Source organism: Ranitomeya variabilis, chromosome 4, assembly GCF_051348905.1.
Source record: "Ranitomeya variabilis isolate aRanVar5 chromosome 4, aRanVar5.hap1, whole genome shotgun sequence".
NCBI lineage: Eukaryota > Metazoa > Chordata > Amphibia > Anura > Dendrobatidae > Ranitomeya > Ranitomeya variabilis.
The window spans coordinates 488,104,863-488,128,318 of NC_135235.1; the positions used below are offsets into that span (position 1 = coordinate 488,104,863).

General features: G+C 39.6%; 1 protein-coding gene across 5 annotated transcripts in view; it reads left to right on the forward strand.

Moving 5' to 3' along the window:
• Positions 1-289: 289 nt before the first annotated feature.
• TOX2 (TOX high mobility group box family member 2) overlaps positions 290-23,456 on the forward strand; it is a 131,350-nt gene continuing 108,183 nt past the window's right edge. For 2 of the 5 annotated variants that reach the window (XM_077251936.1, XM_077251939.1), the window contains exon 1: positions 1,976-2,519. In XM_077251936.1, coding sequence (XP_077108051.1) covers positions 2,490-2,519 — 30 coding nt within the window. In that variant the 5' untranslated portion in view covers positions 1,976-2,489. Of the gene's footprint in view, positions 702-841; positions 1,096-1,975; positions 2,520-23,456 lie in introns of those variants that run through there. The other 3 variants (XM_077251934.1, XM_077251935.1, XM_077251938.1) reach the window with 3 other exon arrangements.

The window sequence follows — 23,456 nt, forward strand, 5'->3', positions numbered from 1 at the left end:
TCAGGGGGAGGGGAAATGCTTCATCCTCTAATCTATTAGGTATTGCAGGCGTTAATAGGGATAATTGTGATACACAGTCCAGGTAATGAACTGTAAGCTATGTGGCTAAGTTTCATTAACCATTCATATGCCAATATGCAAAGTGAGGAATGTAACAGTAAAATAAAAGGGTTGCAGATGTGCAGCTACATGGGAGGTGGAAGGCTAGGAAAGAGTTAATAAAAAGAAAAGGAGAAGGAGGGAGAGTGAAAAGAGGGAAAGAGAGAGAGTGGGGAGAGAGGCCTGGGAAAGAACAAGAGAGAATAGAGAGAGGGGGTTGAAAATAGTGAGAGAAAGAGAGAGCCCACAGAAGGGATGTTTGAGAGAAGGAGAATAAATGATGCCCAACCCCCCCCCCCCCACCCTTCCCTCTCCCTCCTCTCTCTCTCCCTCTCTGTCTTGTTGTTTCAAACAATAGACACAGCCTCCCTCCCTCTATCACACACACATACACTCAGCAAGAGGCAGTGCAGCTCACACAGGAGCCTGCAGAAGAGAATTTATAAAAAAAAATCTATACACAAAACATCAAGCTGCTTTAATGCCCCTCCGGCCGACTTGTGATGGACGTTAGGTTCTACCCTCCTGCCCCCACCAGCGTGGGCACCTTATCTACAGACCCCACCTGCCTCAGCCCCCTGGACTTTTATCACTGCAACAAGGTACAGTGTGAACACTCTGCTGCCACATCTGCTCATAGCAATTGTTCTGCTCTTATGCTTGCTCTTACTGCTTATTGAGTGGGAAGGGGTTAAGACCAGAAGTGGATGGTAACTTTGTGTCCTTAGGGGCCAGTGTGACAGTGGTGCCTGGGATGGAAGAGTTTGCCGGTGAGAAGTTGTTGCACTGGGTTACATGTCCTCTGGTCCTGGCTGGCCCACCACTGGCTGCTCTGCTCCATTCTGATCCATCTGGGCATGGGGATGGGGCATGCCAGGTTCTAGCTTGGTGCATGCTCTGAACTTGCAGGACAGAGTGTAGGACTTTGGGATGACAGCTGCAAGGAAGCACAGGTTGTTATCAGGCAGGGATGCTTGTTTAACCCACTGATTGCAGGTATGTGTGTAGATATTGTCACAAATATATAGGAGAACAGTCACATCACTCAAATTGAAGACTTGCGAGGAATATCTGCCATATGTTATCTTGCTTGCATGGTTGTATGAACTATGTAGCATGAACATGGTCACTGCTTGGTCAATTACACTGGCCATCAGAAGGAGCTGTAATAACGACTATGACATAATAAAGCCAAAAGTAGTTTGGATTATCAGGATCATTTCAGAGAGGTCCAGAAAGTTGTCATGCCCACTATGAATGAAAAAGAGTAAGAGTAGATGTTATGTCCACTACAAATATTAAGAGATATTAGTAGCTGTATTGTTCATGAATTAATATACATACGCATAATAGATGTTCACTTATGAACAGAGACAGACATCGGTGGTTACAGTGGGCACCATGAATCTACTAAGGTAGAAGTAGATAAGGTGGACATCGGACTATATTTTGGTAGTAGTTGTCCTGGACATCTTGAATTCATAGAGATAGAAGTATATGTGGTGGAGATCCTAAATTTATAAGGTAGAAGTAGACGTGGTGGACATCGTGAATTAATAGGAGTAGATGTGGTGGACATCCTGAATTCATAAAGTAGTAGTAGATGCGATGGGCATGAATTCATAAAAGTAGAATTGATGGACATCATGAATTCATAGAGATAGAAGTAGATGTGATGGACATCACGAATGCATAGATGTTGAAGTAAATGTGGTGGACATCATGAATTCATCAAGGTAGAAGTAGTTGTGGTGGACATCCTGAATTCATAATGTAGAAGTAGATGTGGTGGCCATCAAGAATTCGTAGAGATTTGTCACGTTAACCTTTCTGTGACTTCCAATGTGTCAGTCCCTAAGCTTCGAACAGGTGACAAGTTCCTCAGACACAAGGCACGGTTGGTTGAGATCTTTCCTAAGGAATACAAACACCTCACAACTCTTTTCATTGGCTGCTATTGGCTAGAGTTTGTCCTTCCCACTTCCAAATCCCCCCAAAATCATTCCTAGCCTGTCCACCCAACCCCTCCTTTCTCCGGCCATTAAAAATAAATGATTATAAGATCACGCCTTCAATTCCATGTGTATGGAAATGTGCTTGCCTTTAACCCCTGTAATCCCAGGCATAAAATAATACTAAAAAAAAAAAAGAAAAACAAAAAAGAAAAGGAAATAAATCTGTCCTCCTGTATTGTATCTTCCTGTACAGTTGAGGTGTGCTGACAGACAATTTGAGATGTCAGATATTATGGTGCGGAATCTAACAGGAAAATGTCCTCATTTGTGTGGTAGTTGGGTTCATAGTAAACTTGCAGTGCATATAGGCAGACGTGCCAGAGGTGTTCTAAATAATAGAGGGTGTTCACTGTGGTGGATGTACTAGAACTTGTCATGTTCCGGATTTTAGACAAATATCTTAGGGTGAGTATTGCTTTATTATATTATACCTTTTTTAGATTTTTATTTTTTTTGTAAATGAGCTACATGGCACCAGGTCATACTTTATGTACAATATGCTGACATGTATACAGAGGGATGATCAGGCTTTTGCTGTATATGTATTGTTTTCTCTGTTTGCTTATGTATTATATTGATTGTTATACAGATGTAGGAGGACTGAATTCCTCATTCTTTTTAGTGCACCCTTATTTACTCATGGAAGATCACCGAAACCTTTTGTATCAGAAAGACCCACACACTGAGCCCCCCTGCACATCTGAGGGTGTATATATTAGTTTTTTGGGCTATAGTCCTTCATAGGCACAAAGCGGACTTAGACAAACGGCGATCAACAAAGGAAAAAAAAGCAGTCAGCATTTGTTGATCAGCAGCCTGATCGTGTCCTATAGACTGAAGTGGCCAGCGAGGCTGTGGAAGGTGCAGGAAACACTGTCCAGGCTGATTCTAAGTTCTTCTCGTGGTGACGGACCACCTCAAGGCCTTTGTGTCACAAAAAAGTTACAAGGACTGGAAATACCTCTGTATACACGGCTCTAAGCCCTATATACAGTGCCAGCTCTGGGCATAAACACAGCTCGCCCCTTTGTTACAAGAGAGGAAAGCTAAGGAAACAGTCTACAGGGAAATAGAAGGCGCTCATTCTCTTTTTAGATCTATTTTTGTGCATTTGGCTTATTTATTTGTAGCTGGTCGTATATTTTTTAGCATGTATGTATATGTTTGTGTGCACGCATAAGGACCTATAGACATTTATGTAGAATGCTATGTATACGTATATAACTGTAAATCTGTGAATTTGCATATATCTATGTGTATGCTATTCACATGCATATATTTACATATATACACAAAAGACCATTGGCGATATATATATATGTGCGTGTATAGATATATATTTCACTAATACAGACACACGGATAATGTATATCGTGGCCACGTAGACATTTACCTCAGAATTAGTCACAATTTCGAGCGCATATCAATCTCGTTAATACTGCCTCCTAATATAACCGCAAACAATAAGAGCGCCATATATAATAAAGTAATTGCGCCATTTTTCAGTGATTTACCAACAGCTCAGACCATTTCCTGATTCTTCACTGTTAGATACTTCTGATTAATGATGCCCACTGTCTTGTAAAACTTTATGATGTGCAAGGAATTGATTCCTATGGGCGTATAATATGCTGCACGACTTATGTTCATGTCGTCGTATGATATATCTTTCCTTTGAGGTACGGCAGTGCCTGTATGTATGTACGATACGTATAGCTCTATAGAACATAGCACCACGGTGGTGACCACAACGAGGACATTAGTGGCCGGTCACACAAGTACACAAGTGATTGGATGATTATTTAGCCCCATGGAGGTATTGTGACTGGGGTCTCAACTAGACATAGACATTGGGAATAATGCAATATAATCAGCATCCATATAGATGGACATTCTGACCATTCATATTATTAACCCACGGGTGCATAAGAAGCCAGGCCTTCACCTAGAATGGAGGCAGAAGCCTCCCTGCCATCAGGCACCTTTCCCGGGCAATCTGCCACAAGCTGGGTGCCTAGACGTGGTCTTTGGTGATAATACAGAATAGTATAGAGATTGCAGATAGTCATTTAGAGCATGACTATGACTTTCATTTTTACATGAATAAATCTTGCAGCTTGACTTTTCATACATTTTGCATTCATTTTGTGGTTCTAAATCCTAAACAGATGTTAGAGGTTTCCCGCAAGTAAATAATAGAGGGTCACCAGTTTACGTGTGCTGGCATTAACAAAGAACTCTCACCCTATTCTGTTACATATGAAGTCCACGATATCGTTGTATGTTGTATGAATATATACTAAACCATTGTGCCCATAAGTATATAGTAAATTGTCATGCAGAACGTCCATTGGCACTGTATTGAGATAGAATCAGTGTTATAGTTGCAGTTCCGTGACTGACCACTTGGTGCCACTGTGACCCCTGCTTCAGTTGCGCACTTTGGTAGGTCAGCGAGATAGCGCATTGAGTGAAATTGGTTCGCCGTTCCTGGATTAAGAAGAAAAATTAAACCTTGTGTTCAATGTTCTGCTTTTTTGTGCTATTAGCAAGCAAATATCAAATATCTCGACCTGGGAGCTTCTGTGGAATTAAGAGGGTTTAGGATTTGGTATCCTCATCTACTCAGCAAGCTGCTTTGCTATAATATGAGTTTAGTTAATTGGTTAATTTGATGTTAATTAGAAAGTTTAATAAACGACTGTGGTTGGATAACATGCTGTACCATGAACATTCTGCGACCCTGAAAACATCTGCTCATAGGGTTCAGGGGTATACAGATATGCTAAAGCAAACATGGCGCAGTGCCAGCTTACAGCTCCATAGCGGTTCATATTGTGCACCTGTTGCCTATAGACAATGCTTGGAGCCATTTTATTACCCTGACCATGAATCCCAAGAATGCAGCATGTCCATATATTAGACATCTTTTCCATGCTCAAGTGTAAAATATTGATTATTTATATAGAGAAATGTACAATATATAACCTAATTTTAACGTAACTTAAGGAGGAGGTCTAGGAGTGTTTATAGGGGTCCTCTGAAATTGGGAAAACACTTCTATAATAATAAACTGGGTAGTTTATTACATGAATGATGAGATGCTGGCCAACTACTTCTCATATCAGGATGTGGGGGTCCACTACTGCAAAGGGGCCCACCGGGAAATTCACCTATCCTCCCTGTGGGCCAGTCCGAGCATACTTATTATTGAAGATGAGCAAAGCTTTATTGGTCCTACAATGTGGCATGTGACCAAATTTGCTCTAAACATCAAACCACAATGTATTTCTTTCATTATAATACCGAAAGGAAAGTTGGAGACATTAAGTAAATGTAAGCATTGCACACATCTCCTCCCTTGTGATGTTATTTTAGGAAAAATATGTTATTTTCCATGGGGTGTAGCATGTGTATATAGTATAAGACATAGATCACAAATAGAAGCTCAATCATATTTTAATGTCTCCGTAAGAAGTAATAAAATCAAATTGCTATCTGTCACATGCAACTCCAGTGTCATTTCCTATTGAATTTCTATGCTATGCTGTAAAATTGTGCAAAGAATTTTGCTGCAATAACCACTTTAAAATACAAAAACAAAATCGAATTGAAATTTGAAAATTTCAAAAACGTCCTAATTAATTGTTAATTATCTCTTAGCTGTCTAGTCCTCTCTAGGTACTATGAATATTCACAATAAAACAGAGTCTTGTGGCCCATAAAAAGTTCTTGAGAGCAGTAGAATAACACCAATGAGATTTTATAAACATTGGGAACTGCCATGGGTACAATACATGTACCCGTCATTTATAAAAAAAAATTTCATTAAGCTTGGGGCTAAAAAACCTCCTTCTATATTTATTCTAAGGTGAAGTCTTCAGCAAAAATGACCAAAAAGGGCCAAAACACTACCCATATGAGGTAATCTTTTACCATCCAAATATAGTAAGGGTTATCGTCCAGTAGCACTAGCTCTAATTCAATTAGCAGAAAGTTCTTTAGTCTTCCTGCTCTAACTGCTGCCCCAGCCTTTTCCACAGGTTTGCCACACATTATTTAAACAAGACACCACCATTTTACCAGACACCAGTTGTCTAAATAGCACATTGTAAGAAGGGACCTGTTACAAATTTTAACTGGGGTCCAGGAACTGGATTCCACAAATCCATCAAAAAACTAAGGATAGAACTTTCAGTAAATGTTAACTTTATGATAGATTTCAGGTGTGCTATGAGTATTCACAATAAGAAGGCCCATAGCCCAGTTTAATAGCATGAAAGCCGTAGAAAAATACTAATGAGATTTTTTTAAACATTGGGAACTGCCATGGATACAATATGTGCACCTGTCATTGATAGTTTTTTTCCATCATGGTGACGTCATCAGCAAACTTATAGGTTAAGGTAGATTTCCACTTAAAATATAAGACTATCTCACATATTAGTTAATCATAAGTTAAAGGTAAAGATCAGGTTTGGTAATTATATTTCATTTACTTACAGATTTATGGTCTTTTGTCTATTTAGGTGGACATTTTGACAAAAGTGTAAAAAACAAACAAGTTACCATTGAAATAGCCATTCAGAAACCACTAACCAATCTTTTTTGTCATCTTTTGCTAAGTGACAGTGTGCTAAAAACGCACCCTTAAGTAAGGCATTTGGATGCATAGATGTGCTTCAGTGCCGTACCGCCAATGGCGACAGGTCACATGACTGCTAAGGGGTACCGCGAGCAATGATGATGGAGAAGGGAGCATCAGCTGATGCTTCTTCCCCCATCATTCTTCCTTGGAGTTTGACGTCTCAGTGCAGGGGATGCGATGACGTCATTACAGTGCGCACCCGGGGTGACTTGTGCTATAGTGTGATTGTCCTTCAGTTAGAAAGTTGGTGACTTCCTGGGTGTCACCCTTACAAAACATAAGTGCATATCTTACAATATGAGTTGGAACAGATTAGGGACAATATTTTAGTAATATCCCACAGCAATTTTAATATATAAAAATTTAAGTTAAAGTTTATGGCTTATTAGTGAGGGATTTCATTATGGGGATTGCCCCTTTTTGTTAATATGTAACAAATTCCTCCAAATTCATTTCTTTCCCCATGTTTTGGTATACTCTGTACTGAGATGTGCAGCGCTTCATGCCACACGCTCAGGAGACCGGAGCATCAGGTGGAATGAAGAGTGGAGAATTGAATATATTTTTTTAAATCAGTGACTGGTGTCCATAATAGAGTATGTAGGACCATAAGGAGTGCATTATATTTTATGAAGGATCATGGGGAGTGCATTATATTCTATGGAGGACCATGGGTAGTGCATTATATTCTATGGAGGGCCAAGAGGAGTGCATTATATTCTATGGAAGACCATGAGTAGTGCATTATAAGCTATAGAAGACCATGGAGAGTGCATTATACTCTATTGAGGATCATGGGGAGTGTATTATGTTTTATGGAGGACCATGAGGAGAGCATTATAATATAATGATGACCATGGTGAGTGCATGATATTCTATGGAGGACAATGGAAAGTGCTAAATATTCTATGAATGACCATGGGAAGAGCATTATATTCTATAGAGGATCATATGCAGTGCATTATTTTCTATGGAGGACCATGGGAGGTGTATCATATTCTATGGAGGACCATGGGGAGTGCATTATAATCTATGGAGGAAGATGGGGAGAGCAATATAGTATATGGAGAACCATGGGTCGTGCATTATATTTTATGGAGGACCACAAGGAATGCATTATATTCTATAGAGGACCATGAGGAGTGCATTATATTATCTGGATGACCATGGGGCAGGGCATATATTATATGGAGGACCATGGGGAGAGCAGTATATTATCTGGAGGACATGGAGAGAGCATTATATTATATGGAGGACTATGTAGAGTGCATTATACTATATGGAGGATTATGGGGAGTGCATTATGCTGTATGGAGGATTATGGAGAGTGCAGAATAATATATGCAGGATTATTGTGGATGCATTATACTATATGGAGAACTATATGGGACCCATTATACTATACGGAAGGCTATGTGGGGCCATTATAATATTTGGAGGCCTATGTGGGGGCAATTTTAATATTTGTAGGGCTATGTTGGGGCCACTGTACTGTATGCAATCAACTATATAGTGTGAAGGTTTGTGTGGAGGGCTGGGTGGGGGCCATTATATTGCATGGATGGCTAGTGCGGACTATTATACAATGTGGAAGAGGTGTGGGGTGATTATATTGTATGGTGAGCCATTATATTGTATGGAGGCCTGGGTGGGGGTCACAGTTAGGGGATCATACTGTGTTGGGGTCACCATACTTTGCCTTGGGAGTTAAAATGGGGTACAGTAGGGTCGTTATATTATGCATGTGGAGGCTATTGTGGAGGAATTCACCTTGGGGGTATCATATTGTGTTTGGGGGACACTTCTGTTGGCATTGAAAATTGTAGGATTATCAGAAAAGTGGACAAACTTTTAATTTGCTTTCTATGTGCAAAAAAAGCACAATTTCAGCTCCAAAGAGCCTCAATGCTGTTTAGGGCAGAAACATTGCTTTTTTGCACACAGGACAAATTAAAAGTATATTTCCTTTTTTATTCTTACAGTGTGCTGCCTGCTTTTTTGCATTTATACTATTAGGTTACTGAGCTGTAAACTGCAGGCTGGCACCTATCAAATGTACAGTATATATATATAATGTGTGTGTGTGTTACCATAAGACATAACAATAGTAAAGGGGATCTGTCACCTCATTTTGGCCCTATAAGCTGCGGCCACCGCCATCAAGGGCTTATCTACAGCATTCTGTAATGCGGTAGGTAAGCCCCCCCCCCCCCCCCCCCCCCCGATGTAACCTGAAAGATAAGAAAAACAAGTTAGATTATTCTCACCCAGGGGCGGTCCGGTTCAGTTCGGGTCCGATAAGCATCGCAGGTCCGGGTCCGGCGCCTCCAATCTTCATGTGATGACGTCCTCTTCCTTGCTTCTGTCGCGGCACCTGCGCAGGCATACTGATTTGCCCTGCTGAGGGCAGAGGAAAGTACTGCAATGCGCAGGTGTGGGGAAAGGTCATTTAACAATGTATCACTTACATTACTGGGTTCAGCCATTCTGACAATCAGAGTTTTTAGATTTAGCATGAAGCAGAGCTGAGGAAGCTAATCCTGCCCACTCCAGGCTCTGTACGTACAATGTCTATATACAGTGAGATGCTCATCACAAGAAGTCAGACCAGGAGGCACGGGCTTCTATGGCCAATAATAATAAACTCCTGGTGCTAAAACAATCATTGTAAGCAAACAAAACCACTTAGCTTGATAAGAGAGGCATTGCTTAAATCTGTGTTTTAACCCCTACAGCATTCTGTGTTCAGATTACATAGCAAAAACCTGCTGACGGATTCCCTTTAATGTCTGACTTTATTCTTTTTCTTTACATTTATAAAGTTAATTTCTGTTGAAATGTTCATACTAATGTGGTAACTATCCCTTCAATAATGCATGTGAACAATAGATTTGGCAAAATAGACTGACACTGGCTTGCCCATGCCTAGGAGGCAGCTTGCTGTTCTGGAAACCCTCTTACAATGAGTGCGTCAACAATAACAGACAGACTAGGCCATGCTTACTCCTTTAAAGGAAATTTGTCAACAGATTTTTGATATGCAATCTGAGGAGAGTGTGAGGTAGGGGTTAAAACAATAAATTCAACAATGTGTCACTTGCGCAGTGTGTTGTTTACTTATACTCAAGGTTTTATCACTAGGTCATTATCATTGCTGTGACTAGCCGCTGCCTAGGCACTCGTCTGATCACGCCCCCTCCTGTGATAAGCAGCTTCCTATCAATAGACAATATTGATACAGAGCCAGGAGAGGGCGGAGTTATCTTTCTCAGCTCTGCTTCATTCTAAATCTAAGAACTCTGATTGTGTCAGAACTGCTGCACCCAGTAACCTAAGTGATACATTGTTGGAAACAGGGTCTATTTTTTTCATACATTATGCTGCTCTCAGATGAGGTAGCAAAAACCTTGTTACAGATTCTCTTTAAGGTTGAAATTGCCTATTACAAGTTTACACTAAACATAAAGGACACCATTTTGTAATATTTAAGCTTAGTATGAAGCTAAAATCTGTATTAAAATTATTTTTCTAAAGTCAAATAATGTTTAAAGTGAAATTAAATATGGACATGCCAAAGACTATTTTAAGTGGATGTCCGTTTTAAGTCATGCCTTTTACCTATTTTTCCAAAGAAAATAATTTATATGGATATAATAATTCCCATAAGAACTAATGTTACTGTTTTAACTATTCAGAAAATACCGAATTATAATTTTCCCCGATGGTACATAAACAATAACAATAACACAATGAGCTAGTGGAAGTAGATAATAAAACATTAAAAATGTCAATATATTACAGCGAGCAAAACAATGTAGCCCGGAAATGGCCCAACAAGTAATTCTCTAACTATCTATGACCTCAGTTGTAGCAGAAAGAATTTGCAAAAAACGTGACCATCTATATTTGTGGACTGTATTATTGTGTTTTCTATCAACATGTTTATTAAAGGGAATCGGTCACCTCATTTTGCCTCTATAAACTGCGGCCACCGCCATTAGGGGCTTATCTACAGCATTCTGTAATAAGCCCCCGATGTAACCTGAAAGATAAGAAAAACAAGTTATATTATACTCACCTAGGGGCGGTCACGATGCTGTCCTGTCCGATGGGCATCGCGCGTCCGGGTCTTGCAACTTCCATCTTCATGCGATGACCCCAAACACACCTCCAGGCTGTGTAAGGGCTATTTGACCAAGAAGGAGAGTGATGGGGTGCTACGCTAGATGACCTGGCCCCCACAGTCACCAGACCTGAACCCAATCGAGATGGATTGAGGTGAGCTGGACCGCAGAGTGAAGGCAAAAGGGCCAACAAGTGCTAAGCATCTCTGGGAACTCCTTCAAGATTCTTGGAAGACCATTCCCGGTGACTACCTCTTGAAGCTCATCAAGAGAATGCCAAGAGTGTGCAAAGCAGCCATCAAAGCAAAAGGTGGCTACTTTGAAGAACCTAGAATATAAGACATAATTTCAGTTGTTTCACACTTTTTTGTTAAGTATATAATTCCACATGTGTTAATTCATAGTTTTGATGCCTTCAGTGTGAATGTACAATTTTCATAGTCATGAAAAATCTTTAAATGAGAAGGTGTGTCCAAAATGTTGGTCTGTATTGTACGTATTTTAAAGAAACTCATAAAAAGCATGGACTTATGAACATCTTCATAGACTATAATGGATAGGTGTTCTATCCGTGAAAAGAACTGAACACGCACATGATTCACACATGTCTGAGTGAGGCCTTATGATGTGGAAATAATATTAAAATTGTATACATTTTTTAACAGAAAAGAAATCTGTTTCCCACTAAATAATGTATCTGTGTATAGGAAATGGCTGCAATCAGAGACTAGTTGTGCAATATTTCACAGCAGGAGCAATAGTGAACAGGGCGTGTGACGCTGTGTCACCGCTTATTGGCGAGTGTCTGGCGCCCATATTGAGTCTGTAACATTATTCATCCATGATAAAATTGTGATCGTCTTCTTCCCTCCATTACAGGATTTACTCTGGGGAGCTAACAGTGATTGTATCATCCTCTGTTTACATGTTGCTTTCATGGGAAACTTAATTCAGTTTTCTGTTATCAGCTCAGTACAGAAATCAAATTTCAGCCAAGCTTTATGAAGCTTCTATTTTTTTCCATGCATAAAAGAGGGTACAGGGGACTTCTAGACCCTCACTGGAGACTGCCCTCGCTCCCCGTCCTGGTGGAGTGCCAGCTTCTGCAGTAGTCGCTCTACATTACCTTTCTGCTCTAGTTAGACAACCAGTGAGACTTTTCCAAGTTTCCAGATAAATTTCATGTTGTGTTCAAGTAATAGAATAAAAGTCAGATGCAATAAACCACAATGGAGCTCCAGAATAGTTATATCAAATATAAGGAAGACAAGTTACCTTAGTACAGTTTCAGAATGGTAATAGTATGTAGCAGCCTGTCATATTGACTAGTCTTCTTTAAATGGTCACTAAGTTATGGACGCTTTTGATATGGAAGTAAATGGTTTTTGCATATGTTAATGGGTACATTCAGTTGATAATATTGTGCTAAGTTTGAGACTACAGTCTTCATATATTTTATAACTAAGCAGTTTGTAACCTGATCCAAGTTTCAGATATTTTTTCTTGTTGGACTTTCTCTCCCAGTAATATAGGCTGGATGTGTGGAGTGTGTGTACATAGTGCTGAGGTTTTAAGTGGCTAAGATATCGGCACAACTTCTATCCCACTTTTCTCTTCATTTGCTTTCGTCCTTTTCTGTCAACTTCTCTTCTTGAGATACTTTTCCTCCTGCCTATGTTACAAATATGTGATGCAACCAGTATTGTACTAGGGTGCCAAGGGCCCACCAATAACATTGACTTCAGGACCCCACTTTCCAGCTACATGCAAAAATAACTTTATCCTCATTCACATTCAGTTAATAATATGGTTCTAAGTTTCAGGCTGCAGTCTTCATATGTTTTGAAACTAAGCAGTTTGTAACCTGTTCCAAGTTTCAGATGATTTTTCTCCTGGGGATTATCTCTCTAGTAATATAGGCTGGATGTGTGCTCTGTGTGTGTACATGGTGCTGAGGTATTTGGTAGCTAACATTGTAGCACAGCTTCTATCCTGTTTCTTCCTTTTCTGTAGACTACTCTTCTTGACATTTTTTCCTCCTGTCTATGTTACAAATATATGATGCAACCAGTATTGTACTAGGGTGCCAAGGGCCCACCAATAACATCAACTTCATGACCCTACTTTTCAGCTACATGCAAATATAACTTTATCCTCATTCACAAAATTCTATAGCAATAAACTGGGTTGATTGTTAAATTATTAAGGTGCTGCCATTGTCTGTATATGGTAAATGAAGTGTATTGTGCCAATTACTGCTCATATAAGAGGGTCGTGGGCCACTCGTGCACCGTAAGGCTACTTTCACACTAGTCCGTCGGTACGGGCCGTCGCAAACCGTCGGCCCGACGTACCGACGGACAGTGTGTTAATGTAGCACAATGTGGGCAGCGGATGCAGTTTTACAACGTATCTGCTGCCCATTGTGAGTTCTGGGGAGGAGGGGGCGGAGTTTCGGCCACGCATGCGTGGTCGAAAATGGCAGACCCGACACACAAAAAAAGTTACATGTAACATTTTTTTGTGCCGATGGTCTGCCAAAACACGTCGCTAATGCAAGTCTATGGAGAAAAAACGCATTCTGCGGGCAATTTTGCAGTATGCGATTTTTCTCCAAAATGACGCATTGCGACGTCTGTCACACAACGCAAGTGTGAAAGTAGCCTAAGAGTCTTCTGTTCTCCTGTTGGCCAGTCCAAGCCTGAATACAACCCCTTTCTGTTGCTATCTCTAACACAGAGTAGGTAGGAAAAAACTAAGAAAGCCATCAGAAGCTTTTGCACAAGCACTCAGCTACACCTTGTTCCAAATTATTATGCAAATTGGCTTTAAGTGTCATAAAGATTTAATTGTTTTGTTTTTCAAATAAGCTCATAGATGGTATTGTGTCTCATGGCTCAATCCACCACTGAAATCAATCTTAAACACATGTGATAATTAGTTTAACAGGTGATTCTAATTAAAGGAAAACTACTTAAAAATGATGTTCCACATTATTAATCAGGCCACAGGTTTCAAGCAATATGGGAAATAAAAAAGGATCTCTCTGTTGCTGAAAAGAGTTAAATAGTGCAATGCCTTCGACAAGGTATGAAAACATTAGATATTTCACGAAAACTTAAGAGCGATCATCATGCTATGAAGAGATTTGTGACTGGAACAGAGCACAGACAGAGTTCATGCAGATAAAGGCATGATGAGGAAGGTTTCTGCCAGACAAATTCATTGGATTAAGAGAGCAGTTGCCAAAATACCATTACAAAGCAGCAAACAATTATTTGAAACTGCTTGTGCCTCTGGAGTCCCTCAAACCTCAAGGTGTAGGATCCTTCAAAGGCTTGCTGTGGTGCATAAACCTACTATTCAGCCACCCCTAAACAGTATTCACAAGCAGAAACGGTTGCAGTGGGACCAGACATACATAAAGACTAATTTTCAAACAGTCTTGTTTACTGATGAGTGTCGAGCAACCCTGGATGGTCCATATGGATAGAGTAGTGGATGGTTGGTGGATGGCCACCATGTCCCAACAAGGCTGCGATGTCGGCAAGGAGGTGGAGGAGTCATGTTTTGAGCCGGAATCATGGAGAAACAGCTGGTAGTGGCCTTTAAGGTTCCTGAAGGTGTGAAAATGACCTCTGAAAAGTATATAGAATTTCTGACTGACAACTTTCTTCCATGGTATAAAAAGCAGAAACGTGCCTTCAGGAGCAAAATCATCTTCAAGCATGACAATGCACCATCTCATGCTGCAACGAATACCTCTGAGTCATTCGCTGCTATGGGCATGAAAGGAGATAAACTCATGGTGTGGCCACCATCTTCCCCTGACCTCAACCCTATATCATCAAGCAAAAGATCTATGAAGGTGGGAGGCAGTTCACATCAAAACAGCAGCTCTGGGAGGCTATTCTGACTTCATGCAAAGAAATACAAGCAGAAACTCTCCAAAAACTCACAAGTTCAATGGATGCAAGAATTGTGAAGGTGATATCAAAGAAAGCTTCCTATGTGAACATGTAACTTGGCCTGTTAGGATGTTTTGGAGTTAAATAGCTTTTTTGTTCAGTGAATGTGACCTCCTAATGCTGCAAATTCAACAAATGAGCATTTTCAGTTCGTTAAAACATATGTTCCAGGATCTTTCTTTGAAAAATTCACATTTTCTTATGTGGCATAGGAACCTTTGGGCATTGCTGTCACTAAGTACTAAGTATGGCCTCTACCTCTGTACCCCCGGACAACAGTGAAATAAGCAGTAGGAATGTGCCAAAGAGAAGGTGATTTCATGTTCACATGTAATTTTTGGAATGTGTGATGCAAGCCCCAAATACAGACCCCAGTCCTTCCGCTGGGCCTGTAGAGGAAGTTGGCACAACCTGCTTCTACAGGTCATAAATTATTAGTGAGGGAAGCAAGAAAGACAGTCCAGGAAATGCAGGGACCGCTGATAAGGGGAGATATACATGACTGATAATTAGGACAGGGCCAGCAAGTGGGAAACCACAAAAAGAATACAAACAGTGAAAGATGAAAAAGAACATCAGTCTTAAATTACTATCTGGGTCACAGCCCAGTGAATGATGAGAAGCATATATGTGTCCACCAAACTACAGGGGTTGGGGTTATGAGACATTTCTGAAAATACTGTTTTATTAATCAATTTTAACAATCATGGATTTTTGCAAAAAAAAAAAATCTAAGCAGTAGACTACATTTTTTCCTACAAAATTTCATGGTACAAAAAATGCGATTGAGGGATTCTCTGGGAATAGAAAACAAATAAAGTAAGAAAATGTCTTGAGGAATAAATTCCAAAATAACTTGAATTGGCAAATTACATTTGTTTTGTCTAAGGAGGTAATAATTATCGTACATTAAAATGTCTGCCGTCTTTTTAGACTGCCAGAAACCTGTCCTACGATGTTAGGACATGAGCCTGTGACCATGTGCAGTAGGAGCTCCTCTGCTGTGACTGGAGATAATTTATACCATGTACTGTCTAGCTACCAATACGTCACAGCAGCAAAGATTTCTACTGCACATGCTCACAGGTGCCTATCTTATCATTCAAGGATAGGATTCTCTGTCGGACTAAGACGATAGATGAGAGCCATTTTAATATACTATATGGATTACGTGCTCAGATAAAATAAATATGACTTGATAATTAAAGATAGTTAAGGAATTTATTCATAAAGACATCTTATTTATTCATTTTTTCCTTTCTTCCTCCCTTCTTTTTCCTTCTTTCTCCCTCTCTTTCCCTTGTTCTCTCTTTCTCCCTTCCTTCCTTTCTATAACCTCTTTAATATATTTTTCTCTATATAAGTCCAAACAAATCCAGAGGGCACTTCACAACACTATATTAAACTAATCCCACATAATTCCAGTGGGAAGGAAGAAGAGATCCCAATATTAAAAACATATGTTTATTGATATCAATTTAAAAGATCACAAATTTAAAAAAGCATAAATACCATAGGGGACACCAGAAGATCCGGAAAAAATTAGCATACCATACTCATAAATCAAAAATATTATCAGTGGTTAGGTACTATTAGGATTATGGCTCAATAGCTTAATGGTTTAGATGGCTCCAAGGGGAAAGGATAGCGGTATCAAATAAACTCATCTATCTATAGTGGTGATGTACACAGTGGTAACATCACCTAATATACAAAGCCCAAAGCCCACTAGGGTACACACATAGGAACCAATATATATCAAAAGAACCACTGATACAATAAGATATAGAACCGGTGGTATTACCTCGTGCTGCTGGCGTCCCCTCACCCCGACGCGCGTTTCGCCTCCTGCTTCTTCCGGGGGCGTGGGGACGTGGGGTAATACCACCGGTTCTATATCTTATTGTATCAGTGGTTCTTTTGATATATATTGGTTCCTATGTGTGTACCCTAGTGGGCTTTGGGCTTTGTATATTAGGTGATGTTACCACTGTGTACATCACCACTATAGATAGATGAGTTTATTTGATACCGCTATCCTTTCCCCTTGGAGCCATCTAAACCATTAAGCTATTGAGCCATAATCCTAATAGTACCTAACCACTGATAATATTTTTGATTTATGAGTATGGTATGCTAATTTTTTCCGGATCTTCTGGTGTCCCCTATGGTATTTATGCTTTTTTAAATTTGTGATCTTTTAAATTGATATCAATAAACATATGTTTTTAATATTGGGATCTCTTCTTCCTTCCCACTGGAATTATGTGGGATTAGTTTAATTTAATATATTTTGTAGAGTTTCTTTATAGAAATTTCATTAAAAATGTTAAATTGCTCCACAGCTGATACAAATAATCCCTCTGGGTCCAGTGGACCACACTGACTTACCACAGGGCATGGGTGCAGTCATCTTGATGGACAGACTTGCGCTGCATGCTGCGCTGTTTTTTATTTTCAGGATGGTTGGACTACTGGCGGAGAGTGCGATCACAGTCTCTCTGATTCCCACCAGTATGGTTTGAACTTGGTAAAGCCTCCTACCCTGATTTTGGAGCAATTAGTTTGTCTGGAACCAAAAGCCTGTAAAATCTTGAAAAGACTGAGTCCTTTGCACTTGTTACCTACTATCCTTGTCTAAAAGACCGGTAAATGGGCAGTATATCCATAGCCACCACATAGTCAGGTATCTCTCATCTGTGCAGTTCTAACCTGCCCTGTGTTTGCAGAAGTGTATTCATTCGCTAACCTATTTGAGGCTGTAGTATTAGTTGTTGTAGTCATTATTTGATTTTTTTGTCTTTTTGTTTTTTTTTAGCATACTGAGAACTTAGTTTATCCCTCTCTCATCCATCATTGAAACTTTTTTAAGTAAGATTTCTGCATGTCTATAAAAAGGCTCATATTGAACTTACTCTATTACATTTCTGGAGTTCCTGACAAAAATCAAATGAACCTATATACTCCATACATATAGGCACCCAGCGGTGGGAGCACAGTGCACCATTAGCCATTAGTACTTGTGCTTCCCTGCTCCTGAGCTGTGTGCCACTTTTCTTCTGGAAACTACATGTGAACCACCACATATATACAAGTAGATTTGTGGGCAGATAATTGGGGCATACTTATTATTGCAGGCCACATGTGGACCACAAGTGGAGTTCACCTGCCTTATGGCCTAATATCATTGCATGGACTTTGTGAAATTAGTAGTACAGAATCACTGTTCACTCTCCTTCATGTAGGCCTTGTTCATCTGTGTAAGTTGAGGTTGCCTCACAGCTACGTAACTCCCATAAAGACCACCATTTGATTTAATGCAATTACACGTCCTGAAGTGGTCACAGTTCACCATTCTGGTTCTTTCCTTACTTTTTTACCTCAGGCCTTTATTATGTCAGTAACTCCTGCATAATTGATAGGATGAATATTGTGACAATATCCAAACATGTCTGTGTGAATACGATTGATTCACCTACTGACTCTTTACATTTTTCGAAATGCCCAGTACACCAATTTAGTGACAAACTCCGTCATGCCACCACCAGTAGGCCATGTTTCTCCACACATCACCATGCTTCTCCCTGCCTCCACCTTTTATTGTACAGAGTTTCTAAAAATAATTGCCTGCATCTCTAACATGACTGGTGTTTCATATGTAAAATTTATGAGCTGCAGTAGAAGGAGAAAAAAACACTTTTTCATTGCATTATTCATGTCACTCTTATACGTTCAAGCATAGAGGTTGAAAAATAGGGCACAGCAGACACATTGATGTCTTGGTGAAGGTGGATTTGGTATATGGGGTTAAATGCAATCAGGATTTCACTTGTATCACAGTCAGAAGAAACATAATTAGTGGAGCAGCAATGTAAGATGAGATTTCAGGACTTTCAGGACTTTTCAATGTAATTTTGAGGATATTAAGAAGAGCTTCATGTCGGCCAATGGAGGAGCTTTACTGATTGTACATAGATGACATGGGAACTCATTGGCTTTAGATTATGTTTTTACTTTTTATTCACATGGTGAGGTCAAGTCTCAATTTATTGCCATGCCGCAGTTTTAAAGCGAAGCAATACCTTAAATTGACATTTTCTATATAGGTGTAAAATATAAAACCAACATATATATAATATATCATCACAGTTTTGCCCAACAGCACACTGCTATTGATGGTTTTTTAAATTAATTATTGTTTACTTTTTATTTTATTATTCAATGTTACCTATTATTATTGTACAAAGGAGAACTGTCTTTGGCTTTTCTTCACATACACTGGCACGTTAACATATGCATATCCAGTGCTTGTATTGAATTTGTATTTTTTGACTGTTTCCAGGAAGCAACACAAATATATTAAGGTAGATTAGTCATATTAGTATTTCATTTTCCAGTGTTGAGTATATATGATCTTCAAGACAAGATATATGTTAATATTCCAAGCTTTAGACGACAACGATCAGAGTGAGAGGCATTTCATTACCATAACTTTCTTTATATATAACATACATGTATCATGAGAAGTTCACTAAAGTCACCTAAGAATGTGTAGAAAGTGCTTGTCCATTTACATTGGTATACATAGAATCTGTCACCAGGTTTATGCTTTCCAATCTGAAGTCAGCACAAATAAGGCACAGAGACCCAAATTTCAGCTCTGTGACACTCTCTGTTGATTGCTGTAGTTTTGATGATTTGCTGCAGCTCTTCTAGTCCTCTCAATGATAAGTTTTGTCTAATCCCGTCCCACATTGATTGACAGCTTTCTGCCCATATTGTTTATAGGCAGAAACAAGTCAATGGTGTGGGGTGAGGATAACCAAAGCTCGTGAATAAAGAGAGGACTACATACTGTAGCAGTAGCTCATCACTAAGAGGACTAGTAGAGATGTGTGATTTTTTTGGAAAAGTACAGCAAGAAGCCCAGTAAGTGTCTGTCCCTAATTTATGCTGCTCTCGAAAGGGGCAATAAAAACCTGGTGACAGATTCTCTTAAGGTACCACATATAAATGAGTTTCATATAGTGACCTGTTTGAAGAGGGTACAGAAATAATGACTGCATCTTTTACCTAAGGGAAGTCCAAAGACCCATTGTCTATAAAGGAAAACATATGGTATGAATGGCACATAGCTGATGGGGACCCTACTACAAATTCTGTGTGGCTGATCAAGAGCTTCTAGTTCTACAGATTGTCTGCTAAACATTTTTTTAATACAAAGCATAGGTCATCGTACAAGTTCCTGACACCACTGCACCATATGCATCACATATCACTACATATAGGCCCGATTCATCAAGACCAGCATTGTTCACACTTCTTGATGAGGGGGCGGTCTGGAGTCAGAGGCGACTGATTCTTTAAGATGCTCATCTGAAAAGTGGCATGCGCCTCAATATGCCTTGCCATAAATCTTACGCCAGTCAGAAACAAGTAGGATTTGTGTTTTAAGGTACAACGCAGCTCATCATGACTTAGTCTCATAGCGCCTCTCAGGATTATATGCACAATATATCCAAAGGACCTCGTTGACTAGATGACATATGCCAGATGAGGAGTTTCCCTTTTTTAACTATATAGAATAATATAGTCAGTTGTGATATTCTATGCAGAGGCATCATACAAAAAGGTGACTTTTTACTTTACCTTATAACAGGAAGTTGGACATGTAGGGCAGTGTATGCCTATGTAGTCTGCTACCTGGGAGTCATTAATTTTCGATTTGTGCATCCAATTTACACAACAAAAACAGTGGTAACCGACCATAATGTGTCTGTCTGTTCATGAACCAATCGATAATTTGGCTGCTCCATGCTCAGCTCATCCAGATTCAATACATAGAGATGCTTACGTCAACATAGATCGCAGCATAATGTCACTGGTTCTAAGCCATGGTTAGGTTATTACCCTAGAAATGTGGGTCTAGCACAGGATTTCCCAATGCCTTTGTGATTTATTTATTACAACAGTTTCCGTACCATTGCTTTAGACCCTGTTTTATCGTAGTGTCATCTCATACAAAATGATGCACCACTTCCATTTCAATCAATAGTAATTATTTTCTCAAAAGTGACCATACATCAGAATCACTTAGATTAGGTCACATTAGCAGCTTTAGTACACTTTGAATAAAAATATATAGGGACAAATCCATCGACAATAAAATTTCGGAAAATAATTTTTCATTGTTTTTCACATTTTATAAAAAAAATGGATTTTTATACTCCTCTCTGATCTGTATTTACAAATTAAAGAGAATTCAAAAGTGGATCATATGGGTCAATGGATCTAAAAATCAGATATCACTTGTTTAAAGAGAGCAACTAGGAAGGGAATCAAATAAATTATACCTTGTTATCAGGTCTTATTTTGAGGGGGGGGGGAACATTCATAGGAATAAAACATATTAAGGTTTCCTTCATAAGACCAATGAAACAATACATAAGTGGTTGTAAAATTGTAGGATTGTGCCAACTCCACGTCGGTATTTTCCTGTGGAAAACAAAACTATATGTCTGCTCTTGATTCAGGAGTAATATAGAAACTGACATAGTTATATGGATTTTTTTCATGTATGGTGGCCCTCAATAGAGTAGAAGGACCTGAGAAAATCTCAGGAGCTTTAGTGTGTTCTGAGAAGGTGGGTGCTTTCTTAGTAGCAAAAATCATACAAACGTTGAGCGCTGTATATGTAGTGTAAAAAAGACTGTGGTTAACACCTGGAATTTTACCTTACTAATGGCTACTGAAGCTATGCGGTGACTAATTCTCTGAAGACGACGAGATTTTACATGTACGCCGCTAAAAGGAATTTAGAAAAAGAATGATGTGTGACGGATATTAAGTTTTTATGTTTTTTTTAAAAAAAGTCTTTTTTATTTAATAATAAGAAAAAACAGCCAGGCAAATTGTAAAACATCATGTTTTCTTCAAATTATATCTGTTGCCCAGGGTCATAGTTGGAGTTTCATTCACTTGGAATAAATATTTAGCCATGCATCTCAAAATCCTGGTCAAACCAGAGAGGTTTGTTGAAAACCCCACAGCAACGCCAAGTGAGACCACTTCCAGCAACGCCGTACAATTGGGGGACACATCGGCTGTAACATCATTATATCCTATGGATAGGCTACTTGTTTTAGGCAGCTAAATCTTGCTGTAAATTTTATCTCTACATTTTGTGAAATAGTCAAAACCTCAAAAATGTTCCAAATCTAAAGCAATATTTTACTTTAATGTCCTTACGGCCTAGTTCCCCGATAATGTTATTTGTCTTGAATGTGTGTTATCAGATGCTTAAGACAAGCAAAACATTTAGCTGATAGAACTGATAGAAACTGTTATGATCCTAGTGGCTGAGGATCACAAAACGGACTAGCTGAGTATATGAACATAGACACGAGCTCTAGGGAGGTGGTAACTGGACTGACCGCAAACCTGATCCTAACCAACACACTAAAGGCAGCCGGTGAATGTGCCTAAAATCCTGGACGTCTCGACGCAGCCTGAGAAACTATCTACTCCTGGAGGGAAAGTAAGACCTCACTTGCCTCAAGAGAAATCACCCCAAAGATATAGGAAGCCCCCAACAAATAATAAAGGTGAGGTAAGGGGAAAACACAAACGTAGAAATGAAAACAGATTCAGCAAATGAGGCCCGCTAATACTAGAAAGCAGAAGACAGATAGGGAACTGTGCGGTCAGTAAAAAACCCTATGCAAAATATCCACGCTGAGAATACAAGAACCCTCACACCAACTAACGGTGTGAGGGGAGAAACTCAGCCCCCTAGAGCTACCAGCAAGCAAGGAAATCACATATTTAGCAAGCTGGACAAGAAACATAAATAAACCAAGAAACATGTGACCACTGATGGTCAAAAAATGAACCAAGCAAAACTTAGCTTCTCTTGAAGAGACTGATAACGAAGGACTGCAGGAGAGCTCCAAAATAGCACTGAAGACATTGGCAGCAGGCAACAACTGAGAGTCCAGGTGAACTAAATAGGAACCAGCTAACAGATAACGAGACAGCTGATCAGCCTCAGACCTGCAGAATGACCCAAAGAACCACCAGAGGGAGCCCAAAGACAGCACTCACACAGTACCAGTTGTGACCACAAGAGGGAGCCCAAAAACAGAGTTCACAACAAGAAACATTTTCATTCTTAAGAGGGTTGTCCCCTTGGAAAATACTACTGTCCACAGGCTAAATGCAAACTTAGCTTTTCTTTCCCTCTCTGGTCTATCACCCTGTCCCCAACTGCACCCCAATCTCTGTTGACTGGCTACATCAACAGTGCTGTAACCAATCACTGAGCTCAGCTGGTACAACGCCGTATGCATCAGCAGAGATGCTGATCTCAGGAGTAGCTGCAGCACTGTTAATGTAACATCACTGCTGCAGCCAATCGACAGAGAAAGAGGCAGCAGTGGAGACATAGTTCTGGACCAGAAGAGGTAACTGAGCCTGCGGGCTGAAGTTTTTTAAAGGAAGAAATCTCTTTAAAGGTGTAAAAATTCAAAAATTATTACAGTTTTAGGATGACATAACCCGTGTCCTAAAGTGAACTTCCCTAGGAGCATTATCATAATTTATT